The sequence below is a fragment of the Alligator sinensis genome, unplaced genomic scaffold, assembly GCF_000455745.1.
Source record: "Alligator sinensis unplaced genomic scaffold, ASM45574v1 scaffold590_1, whole genome shotgun sequence".
NCBI classification, from domain to species: Eukaryota; Metazoa; Chordata; order Crocodylia; family Alligatoridae; genus Alligator; species Alligator sinensis.
The window spans coordinates 822,797-844,517 of NW_005842497.1; the positions used below are offsets into that span (position 1 = coordinate 822,797).

The following is a 21,721-nucleotide window of genomic DNA, read 5'->3' on the forward strand; positions in this document are numbered from 1 at the left end:
TTTCTTTCCCTTCCTGTAAGGGACCACATAAGCACATTGAATAGGCAGCTTCTGCTCCACAGTCTTTACAAAGAAGCAACAAGTCTAGCACGCAGATTTCTTAAGAATTCCCCAAATTCTCAAATGGTCACCTATTGAAGTTTTTTATTCAAGTATTTTTATAGAAATTGTTATGTGCTAGACGGTAAATTACTAGGGCTAGTCCTAATTCATTTTTAAATTCTTATGCATGCCAGCTTATTCAGGCTGGTATGCCTGCCCTTTTTCAACTTCTATAAAATATTCATCTCAGGATGTATTTTTATGTCTAATATCATTGTGTGAGCTAGTTATTCTTAGCTCCAACATACTAGAGACTGCTGCTCAGGTGCAGTAAAGGTAAGGAGGTAAGGAGTTGCTGCTGCAAGAAAAGTATGTGGAACAGTGCTAACTGTGCAACAAAAAAAAAGAATGAGATCAACTTCACCCGTTATAGGATGGAGTCATTTGTTATATGGCGCCTAGAAATTGCTCCAAACTCACTTTCATTTGACCCCACATGGAAAGAGCACTTTTTAAGCTCAAAGACAATAAAAGATACAATGTGCAGGGATTTTTTTTAATCTCCCAAGTTTATGTTTCAATAGTAAATGTTGCCAAGTTCCACAAAACTGTAAGTCCTACAACAGGACTGTGTACAACGTGTCACATTTGATGTTTTCAAACAAAGCTGTATTTTTAGTTGTCTGAAGAATATGTTTTTGAGAAAGAATGCTTTGGGTGAAATGCAATTATTAGATACCTTGTATAAGCTTTTTCTAACAATTGCAAAATGCAAAAAAATGGCCAAATAATTTGAGAAGCTCCTAACTATGAATCACAAGTTAGTTCTGAGGCTGTTCTAAGTAACTGAAAAGTAGAGTCAAAATACAACCACATTTAGCTACATAAATCTAGGCTGACAGTACTGTACCAAAATATTAAATACAGGAATATGTTTGACCCTTACTGAGAGTCATTTGAGGATATTTGATTACAACAGGCTGTCTAACATATTAGCCTCTGCTTTATGTAAGTTTGGATACTATGATATAATGTAATATAATATGATGTAATATAACACATATACAATATTTACATAGTATATACATATAATCCATACATGTTTAATTTATATATAAGTTATACAAAGATAATGTTGCCAAAGTGTATTCGTTCTTTCAGAATACTGTTTTGGATATGTGATTTCTTTTTATACCATGTTATGTTCATTCTAATACCAAGGTAGCCTTCAAATCTTGCTAGATATATTAGTCCACTTACAACATATTAAGGTTTTCATCTGCTTTGCATTCCTGTTTATCTGAGCATAAGAATTGGACAATGAGAGCAGAAAGGATTTGCTTAATGAATGAGTGCAAGAAAAAATGAGTCCGGTTTGATTTGTAACTGTTGTCAAATGTTGATGCTACTGCAATGCCTGGCATGGTTTCTGATTTAGAAAACTCTATACAATATAAAGGAAAAAATGTTCTAGACCCATGGACCCTTGCTAAAACAAGTGGTGAATAAGTGGGGAATAAAGAGCAACATTTCATTTAGTAATGCTAGTGAACTTGCAATGGTTGTATTCTTATGTGGGGATATAAAATGATTTCTAAAAATGAAATGTGGACTGCTGATTGAGTAGTACAGTTTAAGGAAGATTTACAGAAGACTACATATGCTACTTCTATGCACTTTTGATACAGCATAATAATTAAGAAGTATACTTAGAGGTACAGGTTTGAGAAAGACCAGAAGTTCTTTACAAGATTGTTCTTATAAAAGTACACCTGTTTGTGAAGTACCTTCGGATATTTTCCTGACACATGTACTCTTCCTCTTTGACATTATGGTTTCTAGAGTTGGTCAGGAGGTGGAATTATCTCAAGACTCAAATCGTACACCTTTCCAAAGGCTGGAAGCAAAAAGGTGCATAATACAGTCTGTAGGCTTTTGATTGAGTAAAAGGACTTACCCACACTCAACTAACTTCATATCTTTTTCTTCTTGGTTTGCTGATACTAAGTGTGTGTCTGACTACTAACAATCTAACTGCATAGATCTAATAGTCTTTTTGCTTCTATTTCTTGTTTCACCTAATCGCAAATCAGATGTACAAATTATCGCCTTGATTTATGGAATGGCTGATTCTTATCAAGGGTAATGGTTTGTCTTTCTTTCTATTATTAAATAATGTATCCCCCAGGCCCAAAAATGTTAGTACTGTAATAAGCATTCTAGAGATACAAACTACAAGGGATACTTTAAGAATAATCATTTATACACTGCAAAATGAAAGATCTATTATAAAATATTGTCAGCTCAGGAAACTGGCTTGATTGAGCAGATTAATAGTGAATCCATTTACAGAGAAATTTGCAAATGGCCACAAAATATGTTTCCACAGTACTTGTTTGTACAAATTGCATAGTTATATACTGGGTTAGTGCTGCCTTGGGCAGGTGCAGAGCCCTGTAAGAAAAATGATCAGAAGAAGAGGATAAAGCAGGAAGGGCAGGGGGACTCAATCATTCATTAACAAGAAATGTGGCTGCATGGTCAATAAGTTACTGCCACTACCATATTTGTAGTTGCAAAGGATCAAGCATTTAACTAGGAGATTCATTTGCATGTTAAAAATAATACTTATGTCCTTTTTCCACCCCTTTTTGCCCCTCATTATTTTTCATCCTGTGCTCTTGAGCATAGAGAAGCAGGCAAACTGTGCTTCATGTTTATCTGACTTGAAAATACATATAAATAATAGTACTTTCTTTCATCACCTCGGTTTACTATCACGCTAACATACCAGGAGTCTTTGCTGTGTACTGTGCACAATGCAAGCACTTTCCAGATCAGTTTGCATGCCCTGTTTACATGCACGCATGGTTGTTTGAATAAACACAATGCATGTTTACACATTGTAAAACCCAGCTGAAAAAAAATGTCTTTAGTGTCGCATATTGGAAGGTTATGTTTTTTGTTTGGAGCTCTTTTTAGTTTGTTTGTTTGTTTGTTTGTTTGTTTGTTTGTTTGAGGAGTGGAGTGAATGGTTCTTTAATATGCTGCTGTTGGTAATATAGGTTCTGTGGGTTAGACGGTTGGAAAAAAATTAATTTAGTCACTGCTATTCTCTGATCAGCTAGTTAAAAGCCCATGCTATTCTGCAGCCAATTTCTGCAATGAAAATATTGCTGCAAAGTATACACAGTGGAGGGGCATATTTGTGAGGAAAACCTAGTACTGTTAAGCAACTAGAGACAGTTTCTGAAACCCAGTTGGATAGCTCTTTGCACATATTTATCTCAACAGCAACACAAGTTTCATCACAGTGCAAAATTACATACCATATTAAAAAATTAAGATCAAAACAGTCAACTTTTGCCCAGAGTTAAAGCAAACTTGAAAATTCCAGTTAGACATGGTTAATTAGGATAATTATTATTTTCCCTCAATTGCAACTAACAATTCTAAACAGTAAAGAGAAAGCAAAGGTTCTTGCTGCACTTTCTTGGCAAGTGTACCATATTTTCAGAGTTTAAAGGTAGATCATGCTATATTTTATTTTAATATCAAATCCACATGTTTTGGTACTTTATTCAGTGGCTTAAAATTAGCTGTTCATATATTCCTTTAGAGAAAGGAAGTCCAATTTAAATGGTAAAAAAGAAAAATTAAATCAACCAGTGCCATCTAGTGGGGGATGTCATGTCTTAGACAAAGCTCAGTGGTTTCTAGGTAGGAAAGCCCATGTCCTAACACATTGGATTATAGTTATGAATAATAGTGATTGAAAAAAATGGACATTTGAATTGTTTACAAATAGGAAAATTTGTACAAATTTTCAAAATGTAAAGAAATCACATGTATTGCATTAGTTGCCTGAGTGACAGTCTGAGTGCCTGAGTGATATAGTGCATTAAAAATGCAAAAGAAAAAAATTGTTATCTCTTTTCTAAACAATAAGAAGTTAGAGGTAAGTACTGTAATTTTAATTTATTTTTTTAAACACCCAGTAAAATGATACCTAATTCTGATTGCAGGACTTGACACTACTGTCAAGGTACTTGTATTTATAAGTACTACCTTGCTGCAGAGTTTATTAGTTTTCTGCAACCTAATCGGACTGCATATGTGGACACTGGGTGGATTTACACAAGACACTACATCGCCATAGTGATGAGCTATGGCAATGTAGCTTGTTGCTATGGTGACATAGCATTGACGGGCATGAATTGTGATGCCGACACTACTGTGCAGTAGCACAGAGCTACTGCACAGTAGGGTCAAAAATGACCTGTGCACTGCCAGGACTGTGCAGGAATTGAATGACTGTGCAGTAACAACTGTGCAATTGGGGGCAAGTGTAGACATTTACTGTAGAGCTAATTAGGTAACTCCACAGTAAACATCTCGTGTAGATGTGCCCACTGTAACCGAAATCCTTGCCCAGTCCCTACTCAGTCCTTACTCAGGTTTTATTCAGGTGAAAATCTAGCTACCATTGAGCAGGAACTAGAGAATTGAAACCAGTTTCCATAAAGTAGAGGACAGAAATGATATTTAGTCTCCTTATGTTATTACCCAGCACACAGTGCATACAACAATACGCACTTTCTTAATATACCTACTTCCAGAAAGCTTTTCTTGCCTCAGGGGGTAACATTCTGATCTGTACTAAAGAGCATCAGCTTAAAAAAGAAAATCAAACAAAAAATTAAAAGCTGGTTACCTCAGTAAGCAATGGGTAAAAGTCCAAGAAAGCTGTTACTATTTACAGAAAAGCTGTGCATGTATTGCACTTTTATATACTTTGCATATATATGTTGCCTCATACACTGCTTCATTTTTGTGCTTGGTGATTAAACCAAAAATGTGCTTTGTGAAAGTACTGCATTTCCAGCTTAGCCACATAGACAGAAAAGAAAAACAATTTTTAATGGTTTATCAAATTATAGCTGCAGATTATAATTCAGACAACAAGCCTAAGGAAGAGTTAGTACTAAACACTGTAAACTGCTTAATCTGACTTTAGAGGTCAAATTAAAAAGAAGGAGAAGTGTTGGAACTCTATTAGCATTCTACATGCTAATCTAGATTAATTTAGTAGTATTGACATACAACTAGTCATGCATTTTAGCATGAATTCCTTCCTAGAGGAATGGTGACAATTCACATCTCTGCTCAAAGCTGTTAGTCACTATCTTAATATGGTAGATTCAGAAAAGAGGGGTAGTTAGCTGTGTTAGTCTGAAGCATTTACGGTGCAAATCAACCCTACCTTCTACCTGACTTCAGGCTAACACAGCTAACCACCTCTGCTCACTGATAGCACCTCACTCAGTTGAATGAAATAAAGTGCAGTCAGTCTCCTCAAGGTTCAGTAAAACCACCATATACCAGTTCATGTTCCCAAAGTTTCCTCTCAACTTTGTAATTTATTATTTAAAAATCGAAGTGACTGGAAAAGCAATACTGTTCCTTTCCAGTCCTTTTGCCCTGTTCTTGAAGTACAAGGAAGATGGAAAATCACCCATATCTCCCCACTTAAGCATTTGCTTCTCTTCTTCTCCAGCATGCAAACCTGTCAGTGGCATCACCCAGGCAGCACTGGATACCAGCCGTTTCCTGTTTAGCTGTTGGTCTCTAGCGATTCATAAGAACCAAGCATACTTTAGTACAGTTTGGCAGCCCTAAAATATGTCAGGTCCAGCACAGAATGGAGACCCAGAATTAGGGGCTTCTGGATAGCTCTTCTGTCTTTTGTTGTCTTTAGTCATAGCAAAGAGTTTACCATTTATGTTCTTCAGAAATTGTTGGGTTCACCAAGTGCCAGCTCAGTCTGTTCTTTTGTTGCCCCAAATATAATGACTGATTGTTACCAATGACAGTAATCTGGTAGAGTGAGTGACCTACATAACGTAGCATAGTGGAATTCCTGAGTGCTCTTTCATAACTATACCTCTGTAGTTTTGGCTCCAGGATTTCTATCATTGTCAAGCCTGTATCTGGTCCATAATTTCAAGCAGCAAGTTCTGGTCTATTAGAAATTCTCAGCTTGTTGTTTTTCTTAAGCCCTTTCCAAAAAGTGCTTGAATCCCATTTTTCCTGAGCTTCTGTTAAGATGAGAAAAAAATTGGTGTATAACATTTTTGCTCATCTAAAAGCAGAGTGGTCTGCTGAAGTCATCAAATTCAAATGGCCTGAATTTAGCAGTGGCAATACCTCCTTGTTATTTCACAGTAACAGTGAAAGCTCTAGAGATCATTCAGCCACTCATGAAACAACCTAAAATGAGGATATCGTGCTTGTTTATCTGGAAGCTACAGTTATGCCAGTATGGCTTTACATAATCATGACTACAGAAAGGTTTCTCTGCACAGGCTGTCAAAGTAAGTGACAAGGGACATTTTAAAATATCAGGTTCAGAGATTTTTATGTGTGACACAGATGTACGGAGTCCTGAGTGTTTCTGGTGTGACTCTGGGAACTTTTAGCTCCCACAAAATAACTCTCAATAGCAAATTGAGGACACTTAACAGCCTCACCTAAGAAGTGCAGTTGTTCTAAGACAGTTTAATCATGGTCACATTTCTTTTTGTAAATGTTTTATTAGCTATTCTAAAAGACAGAGTTAACCTGCCTATGTGCATTGCCACCTGAGCATGACTATGCTACCTTCTGCTGAGAGAGGTGTCCCATGTTAGGTACTTCCTCAGTCAGAAGCAGTATAGCCGTGTGAATGTATTGTTGCATCTGGACAGGACAGAACTGCCTACAAGCAGTGCTAATTAGTATACCCATGTTAATGCCTCATAGCAGGGGGGTTAATGAGCTCTGAGAGAGGGAGCAAATTAGCCCAGGCAGAGTGCCACATTCCTGAAACTCTACTACTTCTGGCTGAGGAAGCCATGTGTGGCTACATGAGAAGCCATATAGATGCATTCATGCAGCAGTAGCAGTGTCATGATGGGTCTTCTCAGCAGATCAGCACAACACTGACTGGTGCTGATCTGGCACCAGTTTTTCAGATTTGGCACAATGTTCCTATTTCAGGGAGTCCTCAGGGACATTGCTGAAAATTCAGGCCAGTTGGTTGCCTTGCAGACTGGATCTGGATTTTTTCCCTTTGAACTTAGAAACCCAATATCTCTTAGGCATCTCAGAACCCTTAACACCTGTCTTCCCTGCAAGATATGTCACTGTGAAAAGAGACAGTATCTTTGTGCCTCCTTTTCTGAGCAGTCATCACTTTCTTGACCTCTTTCTGTATCCTTTTTATCAGCTAGAATTGCAGCTGCTGTCAATCAACTTGGTTCCACAAAATTCAGTGTAGCTGGCGCTGACTGGCAGCAGTTGCAGCTCTATCTGGTCACTTGTCTCAACACCACACTCCACCTGTCCTTTGTCTTTCCCAAAGAGAATTAACCCATTGAGCTTGGGTGCATAAATTCACTCCCTAGCATTTTAAATGATCACTTTTTAAAATATGAATATATTTATGACAGTTTAAAGGAGAGAAAACAGGATTATGGATGACTGGCTGGCTGCTCTTTCTCAATAGAAATGCTAAATGGATCCTTATTAAGGATGTGATGTAAATGAGGGTGGAGATTCCCCAGGAACTGCCCATGTGCACATTCTTACCCCATGGTAAAGGAAAGATGACTTAAGGTAATCTCAACCCTGTCTCACTGGGTGCATCTACACGAGACACTATATCACCATAGCATCAGCAGGCACGAACTGTGATGCCGCCACTATGTCACCGTAGAGATGAGCTACGTTGCCTTAGCTCGTTGCAATGACAACATAGGGTTGGAAATGACCCATGCACCACTGGGACTGCATAGCACCAGCTGAGCAGTCATGGTCACATGTAGACATGCCCACTAAGTGTTTATTCCTAAATATCCCACTTACAAGGATGTGAGTTCTGTTGGTGGGGATGTATCTACCATTCAAAGAGGTCTTCACATTATTGCTACAGTGTGAGCTATCATGTTTTCAGAGAGGAGGAAATAAGGGGTTAAGTTCCAAGAAAACTGTTGTGGTTCCTTGATCCTGAAACTGGTTGTATGCCAGTCTCAGCATAAATCACAGTATCAGGGGGACTTCTTTAATCCATGCTGTCTGGCTTTGGTCTGCCCAAGAGCCACCATCCACCTAAGGAACATCAGAGCACACTACACTCTTGCCATAGCCTCCAGTAGCAAAACTAGGAGTGGGCAAGTGGGGCACCAGTCCTGGGTGCTGCCCAGACTGGCAGCCCCCCAGGAAGTCCACACTGTAGCAGCCCCATGCCATTGCTGTAACACAGCACCTGGGTGCAAGGAGACTATGCCACTGCTCTAAGAGCAGCAGTGACAACCAGGAGCAGATAGACCATACTGCAGCAGTAGCAGCCAGGAACATTGAGTCCTTAAGGCAAATAAGACCTCTGCTTTTCCCCCCTCCCCACAGCACAACACTTGCTAGTTACACCTCCTAGCCTCTCACTGCTTTCATCTTCCTTCTACCACACAAACTGGAGTAGGAGCCAAATACTGTATGTGGATTCCAAATCTGCCGAGGAATTAGGATCAGCTGCTAGCCAGCATACCAGCACAAAGTGCACAGTAGCCCAAACTATTTGCCAAAAGACCTTTTAGTCTGTTAGCTGATTCCTATCCTTGTTTCCTCAGAACAATAAAATTAGAGCTATTCTAGAACATGTGCATCAAAAATCTTTTTTTTTTTAATGAGAAACCTTCTGTGGCCTAAATTTGTACAGAAATAGTTAACTAGGGGGAAACTAGATTAAAGTAAAATCCTGAGGTCTTATGGTGCTACACTGAAATAGGATTTAAAAATAATCATGTAAATTTAGCATTCAAAAGATAATTAATTTAAAAGATAAAAAGTTATCTCAGAACAATGGCTCTAAAATATTTGCTATCACTTTTTATGCTTTAGTAGCCTGTTTGATTTGGCCTGCTTATTTCCTCAAGCAATAACCTGAAGATTGAGATAAGCTTTGTTTGATCTCTTTCTTGCTCTCTCACTCTCACCTACATCTTTCTTGAATTCATTATACCATAATCATCTGAAAAAAATGCATTTAAAGAACTCATTCATTGACTAAACTGAAAATTTCCATTTGTGTGCTGCAGTTGCACTCATCCATTGCTCACTCATCTGATGATTCAGCATCTTTTAACCCTTACGTAGGACAGATGACAAAAGGACTCTTCGGAGCTGAAAAAGGTAGGCAGAAATATCTCATGCCTTGACCAAATCTCTGCAAGAATAATCACCGCATCCAGATATTAGCAGTGTAAAACTTGGCTATGGACAGGTGTTATAATTGTGCTTTTCTCCCAGCACAAAAATACTAGCATATAGACGTTTGAGGCGGGTTTTGGGGAAGAGAACTGGCTCTTTTACAAGAAAATGAAGGTACTTCTCTTGCCTTGGCTTGAACCACTGTATCTTTTTCCTGATGCTGGGATATCCCCAGTATCCCACAGTCCTTTCCAAGAGGGAGAGATGGAGAGAGAGCACTGGCTTCCTGACAGCTCACTTATCAGCAAGCCCTGTGGAGAGCCCTCTATCACTGCTGGAACGCTCTGAGGGAGTCCCCAGACCATTCAGGCAGCAGCACTAATGCCTCTACTACTGAACAGACCCAGGTCACCCCAGGTCTGTGAAAGAGGTGAAGTGCGGGTCATTTGCCTTGGGCCCAATCCACCTCTGTTGCCAGAGGAGAGGCCAAGCTATGGGGAATGTCCCAATCACCTAATTGGTGGTACCAAGAGGGAGAGTAGGAGGGGAGGGCATTCTCCCATAGTTTAAACCATCCCTGGAGTTTAACTCTTGATCTGCTTCCTGCCCCATGCACCACTCCAGGAGAATGCCCGCCTAAACCTGTGCTTGCAGCAGGAAGCATTTTCCCAGCATTGGAACCAGTCAGCTGAGTTGTGGGACTGGATGGGGTAGAGGGCTGCATTCTGTGGTTCAGTCTATCCTGGGGCTCCACTTTGCATGTAGTAATTAAATATCCATTAGGCCAGGGGAAATCAGAGCACAAGAGTAAGCTTGGCTTTATATCTTTGCAGTGCGCTCACTTGGAATAAGTTATAGTATGATAGAAAGGAAAATAATTTGACTGAAGGATTAAATGTATTGCCATTTCTTTCTCCCAATTTGAGGACTGCTGTGCATCTGTGGAAGTGTCTGTTGCACGGCTGTGTATGAATACTTATATACAGCAAAATCAAAGGGGTGGGTAACAATCCTGATTGCTGACACTGTGAACACAGTACATGTGAAGACAAACTGACTTCATGTAATCCAGTAACTTTTTCAATGGCTGAAATACAGGTGATCAGAGAGAAGCCTTGCCTATGGACACAGAAGTCTATGAAAGTCCATATGCAGATCCAGAGGAGATAAAGCCGAAAAATGTCTCCCTGGAAAGAAACTTGCTGACTCTGGAGGAAGGAGAAATTGGTTCTGGCAACTTTGGTACAGTAAGGAAAGGGTTCTATAAAATGAAAAAGTAAGTTTTTATTGCCACTGGCCTGCCATCCAACATCAAACATTTTTCAGTATGCATGTTTTGGGGAAATGATAGTTATGCAAGTGTGATAAATGTTTTATGAAGGCTTAAATTCACAGTTCTCTCTTTTCCTGAACATCAAATCAGAATCTCAGTTCATAGGATCATTGGAAAGTAGGGCTGGAAAGGATCTCATAAGGTTATTAGCCCCCTACTCAAGACAGGATCTTCCCTGACTAAGCCATCTCAGCCAAGTGTCTGCCTGACCTGATCTGAAAGATTTTCTTCAACAGTTCATATATACCCATTAACCATTGACAGCAGTCCCTTTCCAGCCATTATTTTATCCTATATAGTGGAAAAGTGACAGTGGTGGCAGTACCCTTACTTTCCAGGGGTTGTAGCTCATGGTTTCCTGTAGTTCTTTCCTTTCTCCAGACCCACTTTATTTCCTGACCCCATCCCAATCTCCAGCTTCCCTGTGAAACTTCAGTGGTGGAAGGGGCCATTGCAGACTCCCTGTAAATGGGTGAATTTCAGCTGAAGTAACTAAAGTGAATGGTTTCATGAGTCTTAATTTCTATGTTCAAGAGGTCAGGGCACCGTGAGGCCCTTCTTACCATTTAACATACAAAAGAAAGTCTGTATGTATTGACAAACAGGGAACTTCTCATAAAAGTTTTCATAAAAGTGTGGATTGAAATACTGTCAATTGCTCACTGAAACATATGGACAGTATATGTAAGATATACAGTATTAAAAGTCTTTCTTGATCCTAAGTAAGGCTGTCATATCCAGGCTGGTTTTTCTTCCTGCAGTTCACGTTATGTGGTGATGAATGTTTTAGGACCCATGCTGAATGGACTCCTTTTTCCATATTGGCTAATCTACCTCCCTAATTAAAGTTTATGGCTTTTCTCAGACAAGCTCATCTGTTATTCTCTCATTCAACTGTATATGCTCTCATTTCTGGAGACTCAACAGCACTGCCTGCTGTTGCCTCCTGCCAACACTGCCCGATACCAGGCCTTGTGGAAGGGTCCTTGGAAGGCAACCGTATGGCTATCTTCCGCAGTTCCTGCTCCAAAGGACTCCTTTCTTTGCCAGCACTTTTTACAATTCCTTTATACACTACAGGCTGAATAGTCAATTGAAAGACATCCTGGTGATAATGAGGATTTACCCAATATGTTTGCTTTCAGGTTTGTTTTCTGTTTCTGTGATTTCTTCAGTTCTGTCTTCCATTCATTTTTCTTCAGCCCGCTGTGAGAGAGAGACATTCTTCTTACTCATATTTCAAGTTTTCTGTTAACTCACCATTTCTAGGCTGTGCAATAAACCTGGAAGTGTCAATGCTGGGTGCATGTAACATTGCAGATCTCTGTGGGTGTGAGCATGTTAGAATTGTCTGCTAACTAATTCAGATTTGGATTTTGTTTTGTAGGGGTGCTAAGTTGGTAGCTGTAAAAATTCTTAAGAATGAGAATAGTGATCCAGCCATAAAGGATGAGTTGCTGAAAGAAGCAAATGTAATGCAGCAACTAGACAATCCATACATTGTCCGAATGATAGGCATATGTGAAGCTGAGTCCTGGATGTTAGTAATGGAGATGGCAGAACTTGGGCCGTTGAATAAATTTTTGCAAAAAAACAGGTAGGTTGGCTTTGATACATTTCTTGAGGTTTTATCTAAAGAAGTGCACATGTCTATCATATTTTTAAAAAAGAATATTTCGTACCGACTAAAACAGGCTCTTTTATTAAAATTAATCTGTAATGCGGAAGATGATTCTTTGTAAGACTCTTCTATCAAATCTTTCTGTTAAAACGTTTACATTTGATTAATATATCTAAATTCCATTCAATTGATTGAGGCACTTCTTTCACCTGTCCTAATTAAGTTTAATAAAATATAAATGAACAAGAGCATCCATATGGTATTAGGAAGGTTATACCATGAATGTGTTCTGTGGCTCCATTAAAAGTCGTGAAAATGAACTACTGACCTATTACAAACTCCAATATGATTTCAGACATGTCACAGACAAGAATATAACAGAACTGGTTCATCAGGTCTCCATGGGGATGAAATACTTGGAGGAGAACAATTTTGTACACAGGGATTTGGCTGCAAGGAATGTATTGCTAGTTACCCAACATTATGCCAAAATCAGTGACTTTGGACTTTCCAAAGCTCTTAATGCTGATGAGAATTATTACAAGGTAAGCTTATATAGCGCATTAAATTTCAATAGTAACATGACTCCATGCAGTTATTGGGAATTGGAGAACAGCTATTCTAGAAATAGAAATTCAGAAATATGTTATCTTCAATTATTTTGTTGCTTGCCAGTAGGTAATTAAAAAAAACAAACCCATACCAAGCCTTATTGAAATAGAGTGAGCAGGCCAGGGCAAAAAATCCATAGGCAATTTTTACTTATTTTCAAAAAGGAACTTTCATTAAAAAAGAAAAAAAAAATCTTAGTGTTCAGGCAGAAAGGTTTTGGTTTTAGTCAAAAGCTAAAAACTTTTTACCTTTTTGCTTTCCAGAGAAAGCAGATGTTTTCTAATACAAAAGCATCAACATTGAGTGGCTCAGATATATTTAATTTTTGTATATTTTGGCCTGTGCTATGGTACTCACTAGGTACATCTACACGAGATGTTTACTGCGGAGTAGACTAATTAGCCCCACAGTAAACGTCTCAGCATCTACAGGTGCAGGGCTATTAGGCTGGAGTCAACTAATAAACTCTGCAGCAGGGTACTCCACTCCAGTCTGCTGTAGAGTAAAAAAATTCCTGCGGGCGGTGGAATTTTTTACTCCACAGCAGTGCATGTGTAGACACTGACCCAGCTGGCTGCAGCATGAGAGTACTTCAGTTTGGAGGCTGCCAACCTGGTCAGCGTGCCTCAGCCAGCCCCTCTGCAGCACACTGAGGCAGGTCGAAGCAGCCCCGGGCTCGGAGGCTGCCCCATCTGGGTCCCCCACTGACTGGGACCGCTCCAACCTGACTCAGTGTGCTGCAGTCCTGGGCACACATTCAAATGGCACTCCCAGGACCAACAAGCTCTGGTGCAATAAGCACCAGAGTTTATTGCATATGTAGACATGCCCTCTGCAACCAAAACAAAACCTAACACACATTACTGATACAGATTCATGTTGGGAAGGGGTTGAATGAATACATTTTGGCTAACTGATAATAAGGAATTGTTTATTTAAGTCTTATATGAATGATACCCCATCTAGTAAAAGTAAATGAAATGACTGTCACATTTAAGATACAGCACTGCTTGGATGTCAGAGAAGACCTTTGTACCCACCACATCTGCTGTTATTCTGCATATTGCTAAAATTCAATCCATTTTTTGTCCTCACCTTTCTCCTGCTTTTTTGTCCAGCTCCATCAACTTGTAATTTTAGGTGAGGGCCAGCCTGCCTGAAGGGAAATACTTCTGACTGAAAGCATTAAATGTATGAATGCACATTACCCTGACTATTTGGGGAGCACAAATTCTAGAAATATTTTTTTATACAAACGTTTTCCAGTGACTTGCCAAGGATGAGAATGAGTGCTTTAAAAGTTAATTTGTCTCATTTGTAAAGAGGGTGGAGACCCCAAATGAAAGTCAGCAATAGGCACATTCCCCTTCCATACCATAAAGTGCAGTCTTGTTCCATTACAATAACTTGACATAGCTGTTGTTACAGTGTTGGTACAGTGCTGTTACATAACTTCATCAGTTTGCAACTCAGCATCATCATGCCATGCTGTTCCCATCCATGCATGTTATACAACAAAAAGGGAACAGTTTGACATGAAACGCTCTCTGACTGCAAGCTAGCATGAGCCTCAGCTGGACTGAATTTATCTCCTCTTCTGTTTTATGAAAAACGTTATTTTTAAAAAGTTACGAAGAAATTACATATTAATTAAACAACCTGTATTGGGGTTGCAATTAAAAACATAATCCAAAGTAATTTGCAGGTAACATGAATTTTATTTACAATATGCCACACATTCTCTCTCATTAATGGGTACCTACCATATATTTTGGTACTTTTCATTTTATTGTGTATAAACATTTTAACAGCATTCCTTAATGTTTCCTCAGGTAACATAGCTTGTATGAATTTTTGATGCTGCTAATTATTTATAACTGTTTCCATTGCCCACTTTTTCTTTTGTGACTGCTTTTTAGGCACAAAGTCATGGAAAATGGCCAGTCAAGTGGTATGCTCCAGAATGCATTAACTATTACAAATTTTCTAGCAAGAGTGATGTTTGGAGCTTTGGAGTTTTAATGTGGGAAGCTTTTTCCTATGGACAAAAGCCATATAAGGTGAGGCAGACAAGGTTCCTTGGGTGAATTTGATATCTTTTATTAGACCAACCCAAATGGTTGGAGAATGGTTATTAAGCAAGCTTTCAGGTTCAAAAGACCTTCGTCAGGCTCAGGAAGCTGCAGCAGTTGGTGTGTGCTCTTCCTGGATGGAATAAGGTGAGTATTTTTATTCATTTAATTTGACAAAATTAAGGATGCATACACACACATGCACGCAAATATGTACACATACCCTGATATATAACTCTCCATATAGATTCTTCCATTCTAGGGTAATCTTCAGCTACATATATACATCAGCTTGACGGAACAAATGGATGATAACATGGCCTAGAAAGCAGCACTGGATCTACTCTTGTTGTATGATAAATTGCAGTGCTGATGATGTATCTGTAACTCAGAGACTTATCATTTTATTTCAGGGAATGAAAGGATCTGAAGTTTGCCAGATGATTGAAAGAGGAGAAAGAATGGAATGCCCTGAAATGTGTCCAGCTGAGATTTATGACCTAATGAAACGATGTTGGACATATAAGTGAGTATAAAATGATTTTCTGCCACCTGATAATAATGCATGCTAATCAGCTTTTCTAGTAGGTAGAAAGCAAACAAAATAATGATGTTGGGAAACTTACTTTTAAATGTTTTTTTGATTGAGAATAGTGGACTTTTAATATAAGAGTGTCCATCATACCTTCAAATAAGAATGAGTTGCTGCAAAAGTACACAATTGCTGTTTACTACAACATGGCTATAGCAGATTTCAAATATAATATTTTCCCTAATTTTGGCTTAAATGATTCTTACAAAAATAGGGTTTGGTTTCATCAAAAATATTCTCCATGAAGTCTGAGTTTAATACTTGCCAACATGAATTTTCAGTTTCATCTTTTTTTTCTCCCCTTATAATTTTTCCAATATTTGAGAATTTTTTAAAAAAAAATTAGAGAAGCAGGGGAAAAAAATGACAAATGCACATTATTCATTTTCCTGAAATCAGAGATAATTGCTTGCTTGAAGTGATTTTAAATAATATGTTGCAAAACTTGAAAGAAAAAATATTCATTTTGAACCACACAAAGGGAAAATTCTGCGATTTTCTTGGTGATGTCACTGGTGGCATGTTTTAAAAGGGAAAAAGAGTGAACCCTGCTTAGTTCTTTGAAAGAAGGGGCATCACTGCCAAACTTCAGGAGAGGATTCTGCGATAAGGATCCCAAAGGGACAGACATACCTCCCTACAGCCCTAAAAAAGGGATGGGAGTTCAGACATACTTCTACCATCAGAAAGGTCCCCACTCAGCTGGGTGTTTTGGTTTCCATTCTGAAGTGCCTCACTCTCTCCATAATACTTCTAGGGAATCTAGATGCCTTACACTGCATTCTGGATTCTGCCCCAGGGCCTCAGCACTCAACTTTTTAGCGCCTATGTTCTTTTTTTTAGATCTAGTTCCTAGAACTTTCAGAAACAGCAATGAACATCATGACCCCAGATGACTATAGATTCTTGCTTACAATCAACCTTATCCTCTTTACTGGTTACTCCAACAAATCCCATAAACAATTGTTGAGCACATCAGAATAATTTCTATTATATTTATTTGCAAAGGCTTAACCACTTAGGGATTTATTTATTTAACTAGCCAATTGCCCATCAAGAATGACGGGAGGGACAACAGAGGTCTGTATCCGGCCCCCATTTTTCGGGTCTGGCCCTGCTCCCCCATCCCCCCCACCCCTGAGTCCAGGCCCGTTCCCCCCTGCCCCACATTTTGGGACTGGGCTCATTCCGCCCTCCCCCCACTTCGGGTCCAGCATGGCTTCCCTCCCACCCCCGCGCCCCAGGTGCCTCTCTCCCTCCCAGCTGTTGGCAGGACCTGGTGGTGGTGGCAGGGTGCCGTCCTCATGCCCTGCCTCCCACTCCCTTTCCTTTCACCCCCTGCCAGTTTTTGTCAGGGCCAGCAGTGGTGGAGCTGTGGTGACACGCTCCTTGCCATCATGGCAGGCAGGGGCAGAGTCCCACGTCCAGCCCTGCTCCTGCTTCTCGTCCAGTTGGGGGAGGGTGTCAGCAGGCCTGCTCCCCCACCATTGCCGCTTCAGAGCTGGGCCCGATTTCCAACCCCCTGCCCTTTCAGGGCTGTTGCCCGGGTGCAGCAGGTAAATGACTCCAAATGAGCAAATCTCCCATTAAAGGCAGAGAGTAACAGTAGCATAACATGGGTGGGGTAACTAGTGCAGTAGCCCCAGGTGCTGCCTTGGAGATGGAGGCAGAAGAAGCCTGTCTCCATAGCTGTACAATTGCCATTGCCCCCATGTGTTGCAGCTGCCCCAGCTGCCTTGTTACCTCAGCTAAAAGATAAAAGGGAGCACATTTTTTACTCTTTCATTCAACGGTTTTATCCACAGTCCGTAACATGTAAAGTAATAAGCAATCTACTGCATGGCATACCAGATGAGTTAGTTCATCTGGATGTACTTTAGTGTGGCCTTTACCATTTGGTATCACTTTTGTTAATAATGCTAACTATAAAAGATACTTGTCACTGAACAACCTGCCGGACGGTGGTGGAACAGTGGTCCATATTGGATTCTCTTCTGCAGCTTACCAGTTACTATGCAGTAACATGTCTTTTCCTCTTACAGCATTGATGATCGACCAGGGTTTTCTGCTGTTGAATCCAGACTACGCAACTACTATTATGACATTTCTCATTAACAGTATAAATTATATGGACTGATGTTTACTTTAGTTAATTGCAAGTTCTCTTCTGAGAAAATAAACAAGAGCCAACATTTTCATCTGGTAAAAGTAGACCAACTTTGGGTGCTGCCAGCCTTCTTCACATGGTCAATGTTCAAAGCAAAGCCCTTCATTGTAGAATTGCCTTTGTTTGCTTTTTCTGTGGAATTTTGAAGCATAAAATATAATTGAAAAAGTAGATACTGCTGCAGTGTGTCTGGCAGAGGCAGCATAACAGCACCTTAGAATTCTGCTAGAGTAAATTGGTTTTATTTTATTTACATTTTTGTCATAACATTTTCATGTTTTGTCTTTCAGTTTTCTTCTCCTCATACATATATCTGAGTATAAAACCAGCATCCATCTTGATGCTACTTTTCTCAGTACTACACATCCCTAAGAATGGCTCCAAACTCCCCAAAAGTATAAATGGATATGTCTACACATGCTGATTTGAGATGCTTTAGCCCGATTTAAGGTTTATTAAGAGTATGGGTCTACAATGTGCCCCCTTAACGTGCCTTAAAAATGGGCAATTTTAGGCTATTCATGCCTAAATTTGATACCTACATAAAGCAGGTATCAAATTTAGACCCGAATAGCTAAATCACATTAGGAAACATGTAGACACACTAATGCACATTAACACAATGTGTGTCCATTGACTTGGGACTAATTTTAGCCCCAAGTCAGTCTGCACACCCGTACTAATGTGCATTATCACATGCACGTATAGACATGAGCCTAAATTGCCTTAATGCATATAAGGCAAATGCACATTAAATTTAGGTTCACATAAAAGCACATGTAGACTGGCCCAATATGTGCTAAACATTTTATTCACTATAAAGGAAGGAATCTTTGACTGACACATTTGGATTCCTTAATTTATGAATTAATATTCTGTGTTTAGACCACAGAGATCCTTGCCAAAGGATCCTGTGCACCTCAACAGTAATGTCAGCAAAGAGGAACCAAGAATTGTGAATTCCTACTATGTCGCAGTTCTAACATGCGTTACCCACTACCCACTCAACCTTTCACAGAAGCCCAGCTTCTCACATACCATATGTTGGTATTGAGGCTCCAAGGCACACGCCCTCCCAGAGATGGTGGGTTTCCTTGTCTAAGGTGATGCTGCTGGGTTTAACTTAATGTTCGTGCCTACATTACCTTACAGGATAGCTCTGCACTGAGAGATCAGTGGGAGCATCTCCTTTTCTGCCTTCACTCTCCTGCTTTGATGGCTTTTCCAGGTGCTAAGGCTCTCTGATGTCATTTGCCAAATTTCCCTTTAAAACTTACACCTTCTGCACAGCCAATCCACCCAGTTTCAATTCCCAAAACTTGCTCAACTGTTTTATAACAAACAGGCTCAGTAAATGTCATTACATCACAGGGAAACTCACAAGACATTTCCTATGCGCCCAGTTTTTCTCTTCCCACTGTTGCAGGAATCTGAGTACCCTCCTTTTACCCCAAGAGATTTGTCCTTATCATTTTTCCTTCCTCACAATGTCAGTGTTTATTCTGTTAGTACAGTTAGCTTCTATCAGATTGCAAGCTCCTTAGAAAACAGGTTTTGTCTTTCCATTTGTTTATGATGCACCATGAATACCTCTGACACTATATAAATATAGTGACAATCATAATAGCAGCAAATAATGTAGCTCATCTCTCCTCCCTATTGTACTTTCATGATATTTTGTCAAATTGTAAGTATTCTAAGCACCACAGGTTCCATTCTCAGCTCCCGCAAAAATCATGTTATTGATATTTCCATATATTATGTAGAATTGATACATATTTTATACCTTTGAAGATACGGGTTTTGAAAGACAATGAAGAATAATATGTAGAAATAGATATATTTATTTTGAATATTGTTTTACCATGAAATTAACTGAGGATTTTTAAAGTTAAACTAATATTTTTCTCCTTGAGAAAGAAATTGAAAAAAAAGCACTGATGGTTACAGTGCCAAATTTTTAAATAATCTTTTAACCTTGTTACTTGATGAAATATAGGAGATTGCTAAAGAAGTTAGGTTTCATTGTAAAATATATTAGGTACTGAACATGTAAAGTTGATTTGTTTCTTTTATTAAATTAGAAATAAATGGCCTACATTTTCAAAAGTGACCAGTGATATGCGAAGTATTAGTTTTTGAGCACACAGCAACTCGATTCAGTAGATTGAACTGTGTTGAATATGGTCTAAATAGGGATTTATCTCATGACCCGGATTAGCTTTTGTGACCTGCTTTGTCCCTATGGGTTTATTACTTGTTTGCCCCTCCCAGCACTGCCCCATTCCCCTTCCCTCCCGCCCTTCCCTGTCCTTCGCATTCAGAACTCTCTCTCTCTGATAGACTGCTATGTGCATGTCTTTTCACAGCATCTGATTAAATGAGCTCAGGCTCACAAAAGTTTATGCAGCTCTGATTTCATCTGCCTTGTGCATCTGTACCCAGCTGACTTCAGACTAGTACAGCTAACTACCTCTTTCTGCTCATGTTTAAAGATACTCACTTTAGATAGTCACTGGTCACTTCTGAGAATTGAGGCCCACTGTGATTAGTATAGAAGTTGTATCAGTATTGCTTGTTTTAAATATCCTACCTATACTTTTTTCTAGAAGTCCAGGTTGTCCAGAAGTAGATTTTGTTTCTATGTTTGATGTGGTTTTGAACATTACTGTTTTACACACACAATGGAGATTTTACATGCATAATAACCCACTTAGCCATAGAAATTAGCTTTAACCAAATATTACTGTTTTTTTGTATAAGTTCCTCCAGCAAGTGACACTGCTTGAACACTTTGGAAAGTATGCCCCGAAGTTTAGAAAGTATGTGGCAAAAGCATGGCAATATTTCTCCCCCTTTTCATATTTTTAAAAGAAAAATGGCTGTTAGTTGACAATTAAAAACTTTGCTATCTTCTAATGCTCAGAGTGTGTGAATACACATGGTGTGACCTGAATGACTATATTATTCCATTGACATTAAAGGCTGTGTTTCGTAAAACGTTCACTGTGATGAGAATTCTTTAAAAAATGTAGTAGTGTGGTGCAGTTATATTGAATGTTATCTACAAGACCCAGGGGTATGTATCAATCAGAGGAAGAGGTGACTTAAAGTCCCCAAGAGCCTTTCTCCTTCCCAGTGACCACATCTCCTGGCCTGGGGAAGCTTGGGTAGTTGTGCAGGGGACAATACAGCTATATCTTCATCATCTGAAGGTTTCCCTATAGTTAATGAACCCTCAAGCAGTCAGGTATGAAGACTTTAGAGCTCCATTTTACCATTTATTCGCTTACCCTAAATGCATTTGTATTATGTACATTTAAGTAATAAGACAATTGTCTTCACCTGTCATTAAACTTGTGGTACAGATTATGTGTGCGCAAAATCTAACACCCAGGAAAAGAAAAAGCTGCAAGTGACTTGAATTGAATAATACAGGCCTTGAGTCAACAAAGCCTTTAAACGCATGTTTAACTGTAAGACAGTCACCAAGTGACTTGCAGGGTATAATCATTCAAATGGTTTTCTGTAAAGCATTAGAGATCATTCACCAGCTTTCTTAAAGACACATATTTATAGAGCAGTTATTTATATTCTGATCCCACTCACTCAGTTCCTTGCCTACTTCAAAAAGCAACAGTAATGCACTGAAATGTGAGATACAGCAAGTGAAGAGGGTTTTTTTAATCAGAGACCCAAAACTAAGCTTTTATGCATCATCTAAAATTATTACAGTTGGAACTGGCAACCGGCATGAACTAACATATTTGGAAATGTCGGTTTTATTTTTAAACAGACAAGAATAATAGTGTCTCCAAGAAGGGTGCTGAGCCAGCTGTAAGAAACACATGTTGCCAGCAGATGGCAATGTTTGAATACATTTAATTGCATTAATGCTGCCTTTTGCTCTAAGTGCTTTACCTTATTTTATTTTCTGTAACTACTTTTACCTTTTTACTCCAGTAATTACCAGTAATTATTTAGGAAAAACCTGCCGAGTTATGAATGTCTTTAGCAAAATAAATTTAAATACATA

At 39.1% G+C, this 21,721-nt stretch overlaps 1 protein-coding gene across 5 annotated transcripts in view; it reads left to right on the plus strand.

Annotated features, from left to right (window-relative positions):
- The window catches only part of SYK (spleen associated tyrosine kinase), a 63,030-nt gene extending 42,345 nt beyond the window's left edge, over positions 1-20,685 (plus strand). For 2 of the 5 annotated variants that reach the window (XM_025212970.1, XM_025212971.1), the window contains exons 7-15: positions 1,885-1,953; positions 9,177-9,270; positions 10,387-10,564; positions 12,009-12,218; positions 12,598-12,787; positions 14,774-14,914; positions 15,340-15,452; positions 16,561-16,598; positions 17,561-20,685. In XM_025212970.1, the coding sequence (XP_025068755.1) occupies positions 1,885-1,953; positions 9,177-9,270; positions 10,387-10,564; positions 12,009-12,218; positions 12,598-12,787; positions 14,774-14,914; positions 15,340-15,452; positions 16,561-16,598; positions 17,561-17,655 (1,128 nt within the window). In that variant the 3' untranslated portion in view covers positions 17,656-20,685. The remainder of the gene's footprint in view (positions 1-1,884; positions 1,954-9,176; positions 9,271-10,386; positions 10,565-12,008; positions 12,219-12,597; positions 12,788-14,773; positions 14,915-15,339; positions 15,453-16,560; positions 16,599-17,560) is intronic. The other 3 variants (XM_025212972.1, XM_025212973.1, XM_025212974.1) reach the window with 3 other exon arrangements.
- Positions 20,686-21,721: the final 1,036 nt, after the last annotated feature.